Source organism: Lemur catta, chromosome 15 (genome assembly GCF_020740605.2).
Source record: "Lemur catta isolate mLemCat1 chromosome 15, mLemCat1.pri, whole genome shotgun sequence".
Taxonomy (NCBI): domain Eukaryota; kingdom Metazoa; phylum Chordata; class Mammalia; order Primates; family Lemuridae; genus Lemur; species Lemur catta.
The window spans coordinates 23,958,958-23,978,017 of NC_059142.1; the positions used below are offsets into that span (position 1 = coordinate 23,958,958).

The 19,060-nt window shown below is 38.3% G+C and overlaps 1 protein-coding gene across 1 annotated transcript in view; it reads left to right on the forward strand.

Moving 5' to 3' along the window:
* The first annotated feature begins 1,122 nt into the window (after window positions 1-1,122).
* TAF15 (TATA-box binding protein associated factor 15) overlaps window positions 1,123-19,060 on the forward strand; it is a 31,067-nt gene continuing 13,129 nt past the window's right edge. Inside the window, exons 1-7 of the mRNA XM_045525510.1 lie at window positions 1,123-1,238; window positions 8,543-8,582; window positions 10,545-10,596; window positions 10,685-10,769; window positions 10,853-10,955; window positions 14,073-14,266; window positions 15,268-15,388. Coding sequence (XP_045381466.1) covers window positions 1,232-1,238; window positions 8,543-8,582; window positions 10,545-10,596; window positions 10,685-10,769; window positions 10,853-10,955; window positions 14,073-14,266; window positions 15,268-15,388 — 602 coding nt within the window. The 5' untranslated portion in view covers window positions 1,123-1,231. The remainder of the gene's footprint in view (window positions 1,239-8,542; window positions 8,583-10,544; window positions 10,597-10,684; window positions 10,770-10,852; window positions 10,956-14,072; window positions 14,267-15,267; window positions 15,389-19,060) is intronic.

Here is a 19,060-nt window from a genome sequence, read left to right on the forward strand (position 1 = left end):
TAATCCTCTGATCAGTGGTTCCCATTGCCCTCAAGATAAAGCACAAACTCTAATGTGCTTTTACAAGGCTCAAGCTATTGAGCCCCCTACTTTTCAGCACCATCTCCTACCACTCTCCCACGAGGATCAATATTCCAAACACACTGAATTACTTGTTCTACAACTGGTCTGGAAAGCACTTTTGCCCACTTTTTCACGTGCTCAACTTCTCATCACCTGGGGTTTAGCTCAAATGTCACGCTCTCCCGCAAATGTCCCTGCTGGCTCTCGGAGCTGTCCCAGCCCCTTTCCCTACCACAGAACCTAGGCCCCTCTAGGCTGTACAGCATGATGGTTAAACCCACAGGCAACGGCGTCAGGCTACCGGGCTTCAAATTCCACCTTGGCCGTTCACTGATCACCTAAGGCGAGCCAATTCTATCTTCTCATCTGCAACGTGGGGAAAAGATTTCATCAGTCGGTTGTGAGAATCAAACGAGATGATGTAAGGTGTCTGACAATCAAGAATTTGCGGTTACTATAGAGCTGAAAAGCAAAGCTCAAGGCCCCCGGCCCCGCCACATTCGTAGGGTCCGGTTCGTGTGTGATTTCATCTTCATGCACACTTTTGTTCCGGCACCTCCTTGTCTTCCACTCGGCAAGGCGGTTGCAACAAACCCGGAGGCGGTCAGGTACCAGAGCCGGTCACGACTTCGCGTCCCCGAGCTTTTCGACTCGGAACGCCCCCAGGTGGCTCAAGCTCCCTGCAGCGAAAGCAAGACCAGACTAGGACATACCATTCGAAATCTTAGGGAAAGAAAGACTTTTCAAAAACAAATAGTCCGTGTTTATAAAGCCCCTCCTCTTTCGCTTCCTAACCTCGAATCCTCTCAGACCCAGGAAAGTGAGGAGTAGGATTTGAAGCAGGACGGAGCGGATGGGCTCAGCTCCCTCCTCCGCCACAGCGTTGGCCTTGGTACTTTCTCCTCTCAGTTCCCTCTCAATGATGGTACCGTCCGCGGAGGGGCGACCACAGAGGGAGGCGCGTTGGGCGGCCGGAGCCGGCGCAGGATCACCCCTCCCGCCGTGGCGCTGTGGTGCCGCCCGCTGCCCGCTGATTGGCTGCCGGGGCCCCGCAGTCGGCCTCCGCTCGCCGCGCCGCCCTCCATACAGCTCCGGCCGCCGCGCCGCTTGGCTGGCGTATTCCTTGTTCTCGGCGGGCTCTGCGGGCTCCGCGCCGCGGCCGTTAGTCATGTCGGGTAGGTGACTCCTTCGGCGAGCAGCGGCAGCGGCGAGAAGGGCCTGGCGGGGTAGGGCCGTCTTCCCGCCCACCGGAGGGCCCCGAGGGAGAGTCTCCGGCCCTGAGGGAGGCTGGTGGGGGGGAGGCGGCCGCGGCCGCCGCCATGTTGGACCCGAGGCACGCACGCTCCCAACGCTCCCTGGCTGCAAACCGCGGCGGGAGCGCTTCGGGCCTCCTGTCTTTCGGCCCTGTCCTTGGCAGCCGAGGAGACTTGCCGCTCCCAGGGGAGGGTGCGCGTGAGTCGGGGGGCGGAGGCCGTCTACGCCATCCTGGGGGCGGGGGGAGCCGAGAGCAGAGCATCAGCCTGAGAGAGTCGGGGCTCCTGGTTCTCCGCTCCGCCTCAGATCTTTCAGCGAGGCCTCGGGCCCGTCGTCTCGTCGCCTCGTACCTCGCTTTCCCCATCTGTGAAGTGGAGCTGGGCCTTCCTGACTCACCCATTCATCAGGTGGGGGCCTTGACGCTCTGGGAGCCCTTTCACAGGACGTTGCCTGTCACGGAATCGCACTTACTGCCGTTCCCTCAGCGGTAACCACGCGGATTCGAGTCGGGGGCGTTTGCATACAATTCAGCTTCCTCGTCACTCTCCTGCCACTCGTCTCCCCCCTCCAGTTGTTTATCTTCCGAAAGAGCTTGGAAGTGAGCCTTGGCCGTTAGGGATACTCTCCCGTAGGCATATGCGGCATTTCCCGTAAAACACGCAGACCAAAAGCAAAGGCAGCCTTTCTTCCACGAAGCGGTTAAATTGGCAGAGGCTGCCCGTTGTGTGGAAGAGAAAAAGAGGCATAGGTCTCTTCAGGACAGCCCGTTTGGATCCTGCTAAACCAGAATAAAGAGTCAGGAACATGGGTGTTCTCTTGATTTAGCAGATCTAGCTGATCACACAAGGTCCTCTATTGTCCGGCTGCATCGCAGGCAGGAAAGGCCCAGGTATCTGTTTGCTAGAAACCATCGTGACAGGTGTCACTCTTCTGCTGGAAAAACATTTCCTGAAGCCGCATGGTTAGAGTGAAACATGCCTTCTGACAGTCTTACATTTTTATTAAGGGCAAACCTGTTAGTATTTAAAAAACAAAACCAAAAAAACCTATTAACCAGTCTTGCAGAAGGATAGAAATGTGTGACCAGAAGGAAGCAGCGGTCAGAGAAGATGACAGATGAGCTAGAAAGATTGGACATAAGAATGATACTTTCTTTAGATGAACGTTGATATTCAGGAGGCAGGATGTTGATTTTTTTGAGGGGGGGCCGACTACTTGATGTAAGGGGCTATAAACTACACTTGCTTCTTTCAGTTTCTGCTTAATCTTTGCTCAAATAGGGAGTAATTTCTTATTCCAAAGTAGACATTGGTACATCTTTTACTAGGTGCATGGTTTGGGATGAAGTGTCTGGTAAAGCTCCACAGAAGTACATAAAGGCACACCCTCAGGACAGTTTGTAATCTCGTGGGTTGAAAACAATTAAAATTGTGTCCTCATGGAGAAATGTACCAAGTTTCAATGAATACAATATTCATTAAAAACTTTTATCCTGTCTTAATTTTTAACATAATTGGTATTAAAAAAATGGGCCTATTTTTATAGGACTGGGTAGTTTTTGGGTGGGGAACCTGTGGCCTTGGGGCCACATGTGGTCTTCTCAATCCTTGAGTGTGGCCTTTTGACTGAATCCAAATTTTACAGAACAAATCCTTTTAATAAAGGGATTTGCTCTGTGAAGAATCTAAGAATTACCAAGACACCCCAATATTTGTCACTTTGTAGTTTGAGTTTTTTAATATCAAAATTGGCTTTCATGTGTGAAAAGGACTACTTAATATTTGTTTCTAAATTAACAAAGCTAGACTCTTAAGTTCTTAGTCTTGGTATACTATTTATAAATTTTGTAATGTGTATAAAAATAATACTTTTGACTTTGTATGAAAACAATGCTTTTGACTTGACTTGTTCTTTGAATGTTTAAGTTAATAAACTTAATAGATTAAACTCCCCCTAACCAACTAATGCCATTAATAATTTTAGTTAAGTCTTTTAAACATTCCTTCTACACTTGTAAATTTAATCTTTCAAATTGACTCAATTTGAATGTCTGACAGGGCAGACTTATAAACCTAATAAGTATAAGCACTTAAGTTATCAATCAATAAATAAAAATTGTAGATATTATAAGTCAGAGTCTGACATTCAAATACTGTTTACAAATGTGAATTAACTGACACCTTTCATATTAAAATCACAAGTATAATATCAGTTTACATATAAAAATTACAAAGTCACAATACTTCTCATTATGGCAGTATGGCAGACCAAGGGTTATTTGAAAATCCTGTGTCTACAAACACCAAAAAATGTAAAAACTTAAAGAGCAAACCCCCACTGCCAAAACTGAAGTAGAAACCAGCATGGTGGGCATAGTGGTAACTTAGGGGCTACCTGGAAAGGAGGGTGTAGCCTCATTTAGAGACTTGGGTTTTATTGCCCATGTAACGAAGGACAAGAGATGAAACTTGGAGATCATTAGAGTCAGGTAATGGGAACTGAAACTCATATATAAAAATCCTGGACTAACACATCGATTTAAAGGACTATACTTCATTGAAGGAATGACCTGGAACAAAAACCTTGCTACCAGGATAAGATAACAAGGGAGCCTGGACACTGAAAAAAAAAAAGTCTTTTCCTGAGAAATTGTAACCTGGGACCTGTGCTTAACACAATTTGGGTATTCATTTAGGCTCAAGGAAACCTTATGAGAAATTAACATAAAAATTGTTTCGGGGCTAGTAATACCCTTGGAATTCTGGTAAAAAATGAAAAATCTTTTCTGGAGGAAATTTACAGTTGAGATCACAAGGAATCTCAGAAGCCTAGCAAAAGATGAGTTCATAGTAAAAAAATATTGCAGAACTTTGGGAAATGAGAGTTAATGACAAATAGGCTTAGAGTCCCTAAAAGATAGTCTGAAAGAGCATTATAGGAAATTATTATTACCTAAAATTATTAAAATAATTAAAAACCTAAAAGGAGTCAGTCCTAAGACCAAGATGTTATGAAAAAAAGCCACATAGATTTGAAAAAGAACCAAGTATAACTTCTAGAATTGGAAAAAGTGGGTAAGTTTAACAGCAGACCTAGCTAAAGAAATATAGATATGATAGATTGAATAAGTAGATGTAGAAGGTAGATGTGATCTTACAGAATTCAGTTCAGAAGGATAAAGAGATGAAAATGAAAGACTAAGAAACATGGGAAATAGACTGGTACAGTGGCTCACGGCTGTAATCCCAGCACTCTGGGAGGCCGAGACAGGAAGATTGCTTGAGGCCAGGAGTTTGAGACCATCCTGAGCAAGAGTGAGACCCCGTCTCTACAAAAAATGGAAAAATTAGGCATTTGTGGTGTCACACACCTGTAGTCCCAGCTACTGGGGAGGCTGAGGCATGAAGATCACTTGAGCCCAGGAGTTGGAGGCTACAGTGAGCTATGACGCCACTGCACTCTAGCCCAGGCAACACCCTGTATCAAAAAAAAAGAAACATAGAAAATGAATTAAGAATTCCTTTCATACATCTAATAAGAATTTGAGAAGGAGAAAGTGGAGGAGAATCAATAGTTAAGAAGAGAGTTGAGGCCGGGTGTGGTGGCTCACATCTTTAATCCTAGTACTTTGGGAGGCCCAGGTGGGAGGATCACTTGCAGCCAGGAGTTTGAGACTAGCCTGGGCAAAATAGTGAGACCTTGACTCTACAAAGAAAAAGATAGTTGTGAATTTTCCATAATAGATAAACATTTTGAATCAAGAAGCACGGTTTTAAACCTGAGACATAATTTCATACCTAGACACACTGATGTGAAACTGCAGGTTATGAAACACCAATATCAAACAAAACCTACCAGAGAAAATAGGGAGCAATGGTAAGATTGATGATAACACTTAGAAGTTTCAAGAAGCTGGAGAATGATGAAATGATCCTGAGAGTTTAGAGGGAGAATAACCATTGACCTTGAATTTTCTATCCAAATAAACTATCATGTAAATATGTATTTGAAAAAGACTATCATTGTTAGTGCTAGAAGAACCAATAAAGGAAGTTAAGTCTAGAAGGGAGGAATGGGATGTAAAAAATGTAGAGGAAAGAAACATAGTAAATAAAAAAGCAAATATTAACTATAGAACACTGAAGATTAAAATAATTAGATTTAGAGATTGAAAAAGTGAGCAAAATAATAGGTGAAGGCTGTGATTATTATTAGAATATTAAGGTTCTTACAGTATTCACTGGAGGTTGAAGGTAATTTTGGACTTTGTCAGGATTGCATGTTAAAAATTGATAAAAATTATGCATGGTGACTTATTAATAGAACTTGAACGCAACTTCTAAAGCAGTAGGAGGAAAAAAGGGAGTAAAGAAAATCTTAATAGCAGGAAGGAGTTAAAAGGAAAAAAACCATAGTAAGTAGAAAGTTCCAATATAAAAGGGTGGAAATAAATAAGAACCTAATAGTAAAAGTAGTAAAACACAAGTTAAAAGACAAAGATTTTCACATTGGAAAAAAATGATCTAGGATGCTGTTCAGAAAGGATATACTGAAAAGATAAGAAAAGAAATGTTGAAAGTAAGATGGAAAAAGATTAGCCAAGCAACCAAACCAAAAAGTGATGGTTTAGTTATATTACCAATGAAAGTTTGGACTTTTTTAGTGCTAGTGTTCATGTAATGTTAAAAGGAAATTCACCAGGAAGATACATCTGTACTTCTATGTGCCTAACAATATAGTCTCAAAATATAGAAAACAAAAAATGGCAATTACTAGAAATTGACAAGTCTGTAGTCAAGTGGGAAGTTTTATAAGACATACCTCTGTAATTAGTAGATGAGGCAAACAGTATGAATGACGAAACAGTAAGAATAGACCAAACATTAATAAAGTATGAATGATACAACTGAGTGTAATAATGTTATAGATGTATAGAATTCACTCAAAATTTAGAAAATATATAAATCTTTTCTAGCACATGGGGATGTGTGCTAAAGGAGAAAGACAAAACAACAAATCCTAACAAATACCAAGAATGATACAGAAAATACGTTTTTTTGCTGTGATGTACTATTAGAAAAAACAAGAATCAAAACCCTATGCACTTGGAAATTTAAAAGCACTTTAAAATAATTCTTGGGTCTAGACACAAGGCTCAAGTGTCAAGTAATCATTGAACAATTTGAAATGCCTTAAATAACTTTAAACCAATTTTCTCTGATGAATATAAGACATCTGCACTTTACCATTCAAGTGTTTATCTAAGGGCAGGATTTACTGGTCGATATGCCTATTTCTGTATCTTCTTGGAGTAAACCAGCCAGCTAAAGAAGTCAGATTTCCAATTTCAGAGGGCTAAAGTGACTGGGTTAAGGTTTAAGGACCTTAATACTTACTAGATTTGAGATAGGGTCACATGACTTAGGTGCTGTATACTTCTATAGTTTTGCTCGCGCCTAAAGGAAATATGCTGGGATCTTACACTCTGTCACTGGGAGAGCCCACATTCATGCTTTGGGATATAGTTCAACCTAAAGCTTCATGTGTCCCGCTCATGTGCTTTTTTCCCCTCGTAACCCTTTTCAATCTCTCATTTGGGAGAATCTAATTTCCTTTGCCACTTCAGAAATACATATAATCTCTTTATGGTTGAATTAGATTGTGTATTCTTTTCCTATTTCTCTTATTTGGTTGTTAGCTACAACACTGGTCGTTTTATTATCGTGGGCCTGGCAGTGATGTATTGCTTTTTCATCTTCATTTTAGATAGCCTATATCCTTCTCCACATTTATACAATAAATAGTTTGTGTCAATATTTCACTTAATATTCTTTTTTTTTTTTTTTTTTTGAGACAGAGTCTCATTCTGTTGCCCAGGCTAGAGTGCTGTGGCGTCAGCCTGGCTCACAGCAACCTCAAACTCCTGGGCTCAAGCAATCCTACTGCCTCAGCCTCCCAAGTAGCTGGGACTACAGGCATGTGCCACTATGCTCGGCTAATTTTTTTGTATATATATTTTTAGCTGTCCAGATCATTTCTTTCTATTTTTAGCAGAGACGAGGGTCTTGCTCTTGCTCAGGCTGGTTTCGAACTCCTGACCTCGAGCTATCCTCCCACCTCGGCCTCCCAGAGTGCTAGGATTACAGGCGTGAGCCACCGCGCCCGGCCCACTTAATATTCTTACAAATAAGAATTTTAAAAAATCTTGTTCAGTCTGATAGCAAAAAAGTGTCAGATTTGATGTCACCCACGTGTACCACCAATGGCAGTATTTTTTCATATTGTAGGTTTATATAAATTGAAGGAAAAAACATTTCATTTGATTTTTGGTTGGTTTTAGAACTGTTTGATAATGATTTTGTTTTGGGTGAGGTGGGGCCTAATGGTCAGCAGTTTGAGACATAGAGCCATATTTTGCAGTTGCGAAGTGTTTCATATACAATTGCTCTTATTGATCACAAACTTAGGTCATTCATTTGATTCTGAGTAGAAGTCTAAGGATAGATAGAGCCTCTTCAACAATTATTTTTATGATATTTGGAAGTATTGAGAAAAGTTCATAGTTTAAATTCTTCTTCTTTTTAATTTTTTGACATGTGTTACTCACTTCATGCCTTCCTTGGTAGTTTTAATTGCTAAAATGGAGACTAAAAGATATTGCTGACTTGCTATACCAATTGGCTGAGTCCCTGACGGCTTGGTAAAGTCAGACTTTTAAACAACTGACAGAACTTTTAGCAACTTTCTGGAAATCCTTTTGTAGGTGCTGACGGCCACAGCAGTCCAACATAGAGGGATGTTGTATATGTTGGGGTGGTGAGACTATACAAGTAAATGTAATCCTGAGGATGTCAAGAGTGCATGTCTTTTCCCTTTTTGGACCTGATTAGTTTTAACAAATGTCTTTTTGTATATAAAGATAGTATAAGCTTGAGCTTTTGAGTGTTCAGAGGATGAATTTCCACTGTTTGTTTCACATTTGTTCACTTGGTTCTTAGGACCATCCACACACATTTGTAGAATAGTTGTTTTCAAATATGTAGTTGCTGTAAAAAGGAAGTACTATTTGTACAGATTTCTCCTTGCACAGTATTTATCTTCTAGCTTTCTTTCTCCAATTAATTTTTGACATTTTCTTACCCCATTTCATCTATATGAGCTAAAATCAGCCTTTGAACAAAGCATAATTTTAAATAAGATTTAAAATTCTTTTTATGTGTTCTAGATTCTGGAAGTTACGGTCAGTCTGGGGGTGAGCAGCAAAGGTAAAGTATACATACATTTTAACATGAAAAGGTAGAACTGAGGAAAAAAGCTTCTCTTTTGAGACTTGGTATCTGGATGTCTTAAGATAATTAGATATTGTCAAAAAGGCAAGTTGGCCTATGTATATAGGTACTTTAAAACATTTATTCCTTTTCTTTTTTCTTGTGTTTTTTATTTTATTTTTTAAGAGACAGGGTTTCCCTCTGTTGCCTAGCAGGCTGGAGTGCAGTGGCATGATCGTTATCTCACTGCAGCCTTGAACTTACTCCTGGACTCAAGCTACCCTCCCAACTCAGCCTCCCCAGTAGCTGGGATTATAAGCATGTGCCACCACCACACCTGGCTGATTTTTAAATTTTTTGTAGAGATGAGGTCTAGCTATGTTGACCAGGCTGGTCTTGAACCCCTGGTCTCAAGCGATCCTCCTGCCTCAGCGTCCCAAAGTGCTGGGGACCTATAACGGCCTGACCCATTGCACCCAGTTTTTTTTTTTTTTTTCCAATTTTTAGAGATGGGGTCTTTAGGCTGGAATACAGTGGCTATTCACAGGCACGATTTATAGTGCACTACAGATTCGAACTCCTGGGCTCAAGTGATCTTTCTGACACAGCCCCCCAAGTAGTGGGGACTATAGGCGCATGCTACCGTCTTGGGCTTCTTCATTTTCTTAAACATCTGTTTGCATCAGTAAATATTGATGCCTCCTAGAGATTAAAACAAATCTCCTAGATATTATAAAGTTATGTTTTCTTTAAGAAATTTCATAGAAGACACAAATATTAAGAGGATTTAAGCAGTTGAACTCTATAATAGTTTCTTAGAAAAAGCATTTCATTTTTTGATGGTATAATATAATGCAGATTTTTAAAAAGCATCCTAATAGAAATTTTTGGCATTTTTTAGAGTCCTTACCATTCTCACAATAAAAAGAAAGGTCTGTTTTTATGTGAATGTGTCTATGCAGTAGGAAATGCAGCCTTCAACTTAGAGCATAAAAGTTTTGCAGCACAGTGTGAGATATTGAGTAGCTTTTCAGGTATCTTCTGTCATCAAATTTTAAGCTTCCCCCAAACAAAACTGATTTGATTCTTTTATTCTTAGAAGATAGTGCTTACCTCCTAATAGGCATCTAGCAAATGTTTATTCAGTGAAATGTATTTTCAGAAGTTAAGGAATTCTGTTAGTACTTGATAGCTGTGAAATAATAAAAAGGGTTTTTTCGCAAATATTTTGTTTTCCTTTGGATGTAGAAAGCCATAGTATGTATTCAGAAAGTTTGCTTCTGAATTGTTAGAGCTTATATACTGTTATATACTTAGGTAAATTAAAGAAAATTTAAATCTTAGGAAGGTACATTAATTCATTGTCAGTCAACAAATATTTATTGAACTACATGTCAGGCTTTGCTGTGACACTGGGAATATGATAAAATTTCATTCTATGATAGGACTCTGGAGATATACGTGCCTTTAATTATGGAGGCATTTAAATTAGACTTTTAGTGCCACCCTGTGCCTCTTCTAAGAAGTTAAAGACATTTAACTAAGGCAAATGATAGGAAGAAATTACTCTGTCAAAATGTAGCTAAATTGATTAAAGTGCTAATTTAAGTCTTCAGATGTTTATTTCGGGTCTTGCCGTGTTGTTTTTGTTCCCCTCACCCCCTTGCATAATTCTCCTAGAATTTTCTAGCTCCAGTGAAGTTTTGTTGATTTGTGGGAGCTTGTCAAAGCAAAACTTTGTGTGTTTGACATTCAGTAGGTCTGGGAGTGATTTCATTTGTCTTAAATAGTCTTTGGTCATCACCTTTCAATTTATACTCTTAAGAGACAGGCAGATTGAAAATTTCTCAGAAACGAAGCTTATATTTGAATTGAAAGTTGAAAATCAAGGCAGGGTTCTTCATTTAAGCTTTTAAATTTTAGCACATTTCTTTCAAATATTACATTTTTCTTTTACAGTTATTCTTCCTATGGAAATCAAGGCAACCCAGGATATGGACAACCATCACAAGTAGGTTGAAATATCAATTGTGTTCTTCATAAGTAGTTATTTTTATCTTAAGTAGGTGGTGAAACTTGAATATTTACCTAAATTTCAGAGCTATTCTGGTTATGGGCAAACGACTGATTCCTCATATGGACAGAACTACAGCGGTTACTCCGGTTATGGACAGAGCCAGTCAGGTTGGACTAGTTTGTTAAATTTGCTGTTTTAGAGATTGAAAAATCAGAGCTTTCACTAATTGGTATACCCATCCAATCTTTAGGTTATTCACAGTCCTACAGTGGTTACGAGAATCAAAAGCAGAGCTCATATGGCCAGCAATCATATAATAACCAGGGACAACAAAACATGGAATCATCAGCAGGGTAAGGAAACAGTAAAGTACTGAGATGGTTATGGGCAGTGGAAATAACACTGGATATTATTAACCAGATTTCACTAACAGATTCTTAGCTTTAAACTTTTTTTTTTTTTAAGAAAAGTTTTAATGGAGTGTGGATTTCACAATTTTGTATTATGGAGAATGTGGAAATAGCATTGTCATTTGATTTGTCATTTGTAAAATGATTGTTTAGCTGTTTAATATACATGATTTAAATGTTAGGAAAATTTGTACCTCTGCTTTATACCTGAGATTAAAAAAAAACCTGACTATAGATTGAGGCTTCTCAATATTTACCTTTTTATTTCCATTTTATTTTTGAGCCATTTGAATGTGTTACCTTTACAGGGACAAAAATATTAATTTAAAAAAGTACCAACACTTATCCACATATATCAGATATCCTAAAATTTGTTTTGTTAATATAGGTAGATGAATATTTACCAACAAGTTTACAAAATTTTTTTGTTTTTGTTTTTTTGAGATAGGGTCTTGTTCTGTCTCCCAGACTAGAGTGCAGTGGTACGATATAGCTCACTGCAGCCTTGAACTCCTGGGCTCAAGCAATCCTCCTGCCTTAGCTTCATGAGTAGCCAGGCTTAGCTTCATGAGTAGCCAGGATTGCAGGCATGTGCCGCCACATCTGGCTAATTTTTTAAAATTTTTTTCTGGAGATGTAGTCTTGCTGTGTTACCCAGTCTGAAGCAATCCTCTTGCCTTGGCCTTCCAAAGCGCTGGGATTATAGGTGTGAGCCACCATGTCTGGCCTAAATTTGTAGGTTTTACAAGGTTTTTTAAAATTTTCAAATTTTAAGAGCCTGTACTTAATTTTTATTTTTTGTTATCTTTATTTTTTCCCACCTCATTTACAAAATTTATAATTATATTTTTTTGAGGCAGCGTTTCAGGAGAGTTTCAGTTGTGTTCCCCAGGCTGGTCTTGAACTCCTGGGCTCAAGCGGTCTTCTCACCTCACCCTCTGAGTAGCTGGGATTATAGGCATGTGCCACCATGCCTCACTTATACTTAATTTTTAATAATAGGAACCTTTTATTTTTTATTTAGTCATTTTTTTTTTTGAGACAGTCTTGCTTTGATGCCTGGGTTAGAGTGCAGTGGCATCATCATAGCTCACTGCAACCTCAAACTCCTGGGCTCCAGTGATTCTCCTGCCTCAGCCTCCTAAGTAGCTGGGACTATAGGCATGAGCCGCTATGCCCAGCTAAATTTTCTGTTTTTTGTAGAAATGGGTCTCGCTCTTGCTCTTGCTGAGGATGGTCTTGAACTCCTGGCTTCAAGCAATCCTCCCACCTTGGCCTCCCGTAGCCCGTAGTGCTAGGATTACAGGCATAAGCCACCAGGTCCAACCTCTTTTGTTGTGCTTTTGCATTCTCTAATGTAATTGATCCTCAGATACCTCTGTGAGATTGTTGTCAGTAATTATCCCTATTTTATAGACGTAAAGAAAAGTTAAAATTATCCAGCTTATCAGATTACACAGTTAAAGAATTAGGCAGAAACTAAGTTCTCTGTTGTTTTCTCTCTTCAGTAAAGGTAATTATTCTAAGTGAAATTTAATTAAATAAAAGCGTTGAGGAATGATTTTTGAGGTCACATTATCAGTCTTTTAGATATGAGAGTGCTGTGAAAAGTAGAAAGTAGAGTACAAATACAGGGACTAATATCCAGAAGGCATCCTACATTTGGGGGAGTATTTCTTCAAGCCCTGTTAGTTAACTTTAAGTTTAAGGAGAATCCTGTTATCAAGGATGTATTTTTGGAAGCATAACATAATGTAGACCAAAGAGATGTGTTAGGTTTGGTGTGGCAGCCATCTTAAAGTAAAGTGCTGGGGTTCAGATCATGATTGTGTTGTGCTTTTGGTAGGGAGTTGGGGAACCTACTGATCTTTATTAGATTGTTCTGATCCTCCGATACAGAATAAGATGTGACTATTAAGGTATGAGATCTTTTTTGTTCCCTTTTTTTTTTTAAAGTAAACCTATTAGAACTGAAATTCAATTAAGTATTGCATTTTAATATTTGCACCCTGAGAGCAGATAATTAATGCAGTCATATTGCTCAGAACATACTTAGAATTTTTGTTTCAAATTGTCAGAAATAAGAAAGCAGTCTTATTACTTGATAGATTTTTTTTTTTTGAGACAGAGTCTCGCTTTGTTGCCCAGGCTAGAGTGAGTGCCGTGGCGTCAGCCTAGCTCACGGCAACCTCAAACTCCTGGGCTTAAGCGATCCTACTGCCTCAGCCTCCCGAGTAGCTGGGACTACAGGCATGTGCCACCATGCCCGGCTAATTTTTTCTATATATATTTTAGTTGGCCAGATAATTTCTTTCTATTTTTTTAGTAGAGACGGGGTCTCGCTCTTGCTCAGGCTGGTCTCGAACTCCTGACCTTGAGCGATCCACCTGCCTCGGCCTCCCAGAGTGCTAGGATTACAGGCGTGAGCCACCGTGCCCAGCCGATAGATTTCTTTTCAGATAAAAAATAGCATTACAAAGCAAGTTCCTTCCTCTTATCAGACTTAAAATATGAGCGATATATTATTGTCTTCTAAAATTTACTATGATTGAAGATGTTTAGAAGAATATACAATAGGTTCTAAAGATAATTTTAAAAGAATAGTTCTACAAATACTTTAGGAGATGACGTTGTTAAAATTAAGTGATACAGAGCCTTTCAAAGTAACTATTAAAAGAACTCAACACTTGTGCCATGTTTGTTAAAAGAATCTGATATGTTGAACTTTGTAGCATCTTTTACCTTTTTTTTTGTTTTTTTAATTCAGGGAGGTAGTAAAAACCATAGTTATTTTTTGCTTTGCTACAGTTTTCAAAAGTGCATGTGATTTTTTTTCATAATGTGGCATGTCTTTAATGGTGGTGAAATTGTGTTTTGAAGGACATTCCATTGGTGATAAGAGGACTTTGCAGATAAAAGAGCTAAATAATTACCATGAGAAAGTAGTAGTAAATAAGGTTGAGGTCTAGCTGGTCACACCTCTTATATTATTCTCAGTCGACTTGATACAGTAAACATAATCCTCCTACGAAGTCTCTCAAGTTCTTGATTTCTGTTTAGCCAAGGTGGACGAGCGCCCTCCTATGACCAGTCAGACTATGGTCAGCAAGATTCGTATGACCAGCAGTCAGGCTATGATCAACATCAAGGCTCATATGATGAGCCATCAAATTATGATCAACAGCATGATTCCTATAATCAAAACCAGCAGTCCTATCATTCACAAAGGGAAAATTACAGCCACCACACACAAGGTAAGATATACTGGCTTCTATTATTTTTCTTTTTTCCTCTCACAGAATTATTTGTTTATTAAGTTTTGGATTAAAAGACTCACGCAGGATTTCACCTGTTTGTAAAACTTTGGGGTGACCCTGAACATATATTCTTTCTGATGGTCGTCCAAACTAGTTCCTTAGAATTCTGTTTCTGAACTTGTAGACTCTTAAATAGTCATATGACTTATTGAGGACTGGTTACATAAATTTTCTCTGTTGTCTCAGTGAACTCTGATCATTTGACAATATTGCTGGCACCACTTCTTTTGGTGATATTCGTGTGCTTGATTTGAGGAAATCATCCTATATTAGCCTTCTCTGATCTAATCTAGGAAGGGCCAGTCATTATTTCCTCTTGTTTTCCCATAGCACTTTGTATATACCACTGATATTTAGTAGTGTGTCCATGCTATGAAAATGAGTACTTCAAAGGCAAAGGTCCTGTCTTACTCATTTTTGTACTTTCAAGGCCTAGTATATGTCTTGATTTATAATAAGTGGTCAGTAAACATTTGTTAAATAATTGAATGAATGAATAAGTGAATGTGTAAAAGTGGAAGTTCATTCATTGAATATTTTCTCTCAGTTTGAAAATCCGATTATTCCCTGTCCATGCTTGATTTACACTTAAATATTTTTGAGGTGAAGAAAGTAATAACTTTTAAGATTAGGGTTCTGCTTTTCATCTAAGTAATGAGGGTTCTTGTACCTAGATTGTATTTTAACTTAAACTATTCTACATCACTGTTTTGCTCTCTGACTAGCAGAATGGAGTTTGACATAGATATTAATATAATTCTCAAACATATTTAATTCCAGATGATTTTATGATGATTTGCATTTGAATTCTGTGCACATGTGCCATTTTCCAAAGGATATAATGTGTGACCTAAAGAGCCATTTAAGATTATGTTATTTGAAGCCTTTGTCAGAAACGACAGTGCTTATTTATATATGTAATGTTTGCCTTTTTGTAGATGACCGTCGTGATGTGAGTAGGTATGGAGAAGATAATAGAGGATATGGCGGGTCACAGGGAGGAGGTAGAGGGCGTGGGGGATATGACAAGGATGGAAGAGGTCCTATGACAGGATCAAGGTAAGTACTTAGATATAGATGCATACATTTCTTTTTGTGTGTGTGTGGTGTTACTTAGCTGGTTCAATTCCATCGTGTAATTTAGTTAAGAGGCTTAAAAAAGGGATTATGTTGTGGAGAAAAGGGCAGAAATTCAAAATTTATTTTTATTCTTAAGATCTCCCATAAATTACCTTGGAATAGGCTATGTTAGTAGTTAGTTTATGTGGTGTATGTTAAAGATCCATGGAGAAACAACTGTGGTTGTGGTTAAGCCACTTCACTTTTTGCTACCAGAGCTAGAATCTAAACATCTTTAAAGAAGACTCTGGGAAATCCAAGTATTTGTATGTTAAAAAATAAAAGGTAAGTTAATTCTAGTTTGAGGGGCAGAAAGGCTGTTCCTTAATGTTGAATTCCCTTGGGATGGGAAAGTTTAGGAGGCAGCAGCAGAGTACAAAGATGGCATTGGCAAATAAGAGAAAGATTTAATATAACTAAACTATTTTGTCCCCCTCCTTAAATAAATAATTATTGAAACAATTAGTGTAACATCATATACCATTGTATATTTTATCTAGACTAAGCTGTGGTAAAGGAATGACTTTTTAATTCAGATTTTCTTTTCCCCATCACTAGTATTATCAAGTTTTGTTGTTTACTTACAGCATACATTATGAAGCTGGTTTTGAAATTACTTTTAGATATATCTGTAAGTTTAGCACTTTGGCCCTAAAACCAAGAATGAAAAAGTAATCGACATGTGTCCTCAGATGAGATTTGCAGGTTGCAAATCTGTGTGTAAACATAGTCTTAAAGATAATTTATATTCCTTGAGAATTGAAATTATCAGTGGCCCATTAGTGATATTTAATAATATATTAGTACCAGTTCACTCTTTTGCTCCTTAAGGACTAAGGTGACCTGAGAAACAAAAACAGTTGAATATAGGCTGTTAATTCCTTCAGGTGAGCCAACAATTTGAATTCACTGACTTGTATTTAGTGTATAGTGCTTTGGTATTATGGAAAAACTAAAGTCTAAACATATTTAACAAATTTTATAATACTTGGACAGTAAGTTTTTGATAGCCAAAGTCAGTTTACCAAGGTAAAACAAATATATTTTATGCCTCTTTATTTTCAAAGAGGGCAGTCTGCCATCATGTGGATATAAATGAACAATGTAAAGTGACGTGGTGCTTACTCTCTACCTAATAGCCTCCCTCCTACCTAAAACAGAATGTCAAATAAGATAACCAACAGGTATATTTAATTTTCTAATTTTCCAGTTAATAGGTTTTAGGTAATTGGCTGTCTTGACATGCTGTGTATTTTACAGTACATCATAAGTTTAATTTTCCTCATAAGGAAGTTATAATTATATCCTAATAGACTATCTATTAAACTATGACAGCATCTGACTGAGAATGGTGAAGTCCCACTTTTCAGGAGGAAGAGGGTAGGGTACAGTCTTTATATTTTCATCTGAGAGTGATGACTTATCTTACAACTAACTAGAGGGTTGAAAGGACCTTGAATGATCCTCCTGATGAAGAAGGAAAGGAGCACCCTAACCAATCCTGCCGGGGTCCATTTCTTGAGTAGATTTATAACCTCCTTGGCACTATATTTCAGTATAATTTGTGGCCCAGATAATGATTCATGAACTAAGTTTTTTATTAGAACCCCTTCATAGAAAATCTTATGCTGAAGCTCAATAGATAGTTGGTCAAAATGATGCTGATCTGGTTCAAGTGGGGGTAAGATTGGGTGAGGAAGGGGTCTGCAATCTTGTACTACCCCGTCAATAAATGGGATGTTCACAAAAGGCCTTTTTTAGAAACCTGTATGGATGGATGATTACTCTTAACATTTGGTTGGCAGATTTTTCATGTGAAATGCCAGATAGTAAATGTTTTAGGCTTTGCAGGTCACATGGTTTCTTTTATAACTATTTAACCCTGCCCTTGGAGTGCCAGAACAGCCATAAATAATATATAAATGAATAAATACGGTTGTATTCCAAAAAAACTTCATTTATGGATACTGAAATGGGAAGTTCATACCATTTTCATGTGTCACAACATCTTGTTCAAGATGTGCTTTTTAGCTTATTTGTTGGGGTAAAGAATTCTGAATTTGAATATAAATGCCCAGTTTTAAGACTTTTTTCACACTTGGTTTTGCGGTTAAGTACTGAAAATACCCAAACATTTTTCATTAGTCTTCATCAACACTCCCATTTGTGTTTCTAATCATCTTACTTAAAAATAACAAGGCTGAAAATGTTATCTTTTGGGGGCCGTTTGAAGAATATCTGGCATTAGTTGGGTTTATATTTAAAGAAGAGGTGTAGTTTGTGGGTAAGGGTTGGATGTGTGGTAAAGGATGGTACATTCTTAGGCTTATAGATTGTATGATTGCTTGGCAGGAGGAAGAATTCAGAGCGAAAGGCAGCTATCAGCTTTCCACATATGAAACGTGAAGATTATAGCGACTATAGGAAACTTAATCTTTTTCTTTGAAAAAGCAATCGTAGTAAAAAAGATTAAGTTTCTTTCTTCCTTTCTTTTTTTTTTTTAAGATTGAGTTTCTTATTGTGATCTACAATTGGCATTAACAATTGGATTAGAAGCTAAGGCCATAAATTCTTAGTGTTTTAATTTTACTGTTTTTTAATTTTAGTGTTGTGATTAATGCCTTGCAAAATTGTTAGAACTTAATAAGGAATTGTTTTTCATCATTAGTATGTCATCAAATTAAGTAGCTGTTTCAGACTTAAATGGGTCAAGCCTCAAATTATCCTGAATTTTGAGTGTCTTCTCCCTCTTACAAAAGTGTTTAATTAGCTTCTTTTTTTTTTTTTTTTTTGAGACAGAGTCTTACTCTGTTGCCTGGACTAGAGTGAGTGCCGTGGCGTCAGCCTCGCTCACAGCAACCTCAAACTCCTGGGCTTAAGCGATCCTACTGCCTCAGCCTCCCGAGTAGCTGGGACTACAGGCATGCGCCACCACGCCCGGCTAATTTTTTTCTATATATATTTTTAGTTGGCCAGATAATTTCTTTCTATTTTTTAGTAGAGACGGGGTCTCACTCTTGCTGAGGCTGGTCTCGAACTCCTGACCTCAAGCGATCCACCCGCCTCGGCCTCCCAGAGTGCTAGGATTACAGGCATGAGCCACCACGCCCGGCCAGCTTCTTTAAAAATGTACATTTATTCTGGTGACAGTCTAGAATAGCATTGCCCACTGGAAATATGATGTTGGTCGCAAATGTGAGCCATGTGTTTAATTTTAAATTCTCTAATAGCCACATTAAAAAGAAAACAACAGAAATAAATGGGTGAAATTAATTTTAATAGTATATTCTATTTAACCTAATATATCTAAAATATTTCATCGTTTAATCAACATAAAAGAATTTTTTTGCCACACCTCTTTAAAGCTAAAAGAATTCTTAATGAGATAATGTACATTCTTAGAAATCCATTTTGTGTTTTACATTTAGAGCACATCTCAATTTGGACTAGCTACATTTCAAGTGCTCAACAGCCCTGTGTAGCTAGTGGATATGGTGTTGGACAGTGCAGCCCTAGAATGACAGATCCTTGGCCTCCTGAGATGTTGATATTAATAAATGCTGAATCCAGAAAGCCTTTTTACCACACATATAAGACATGGCAGGAAATAAA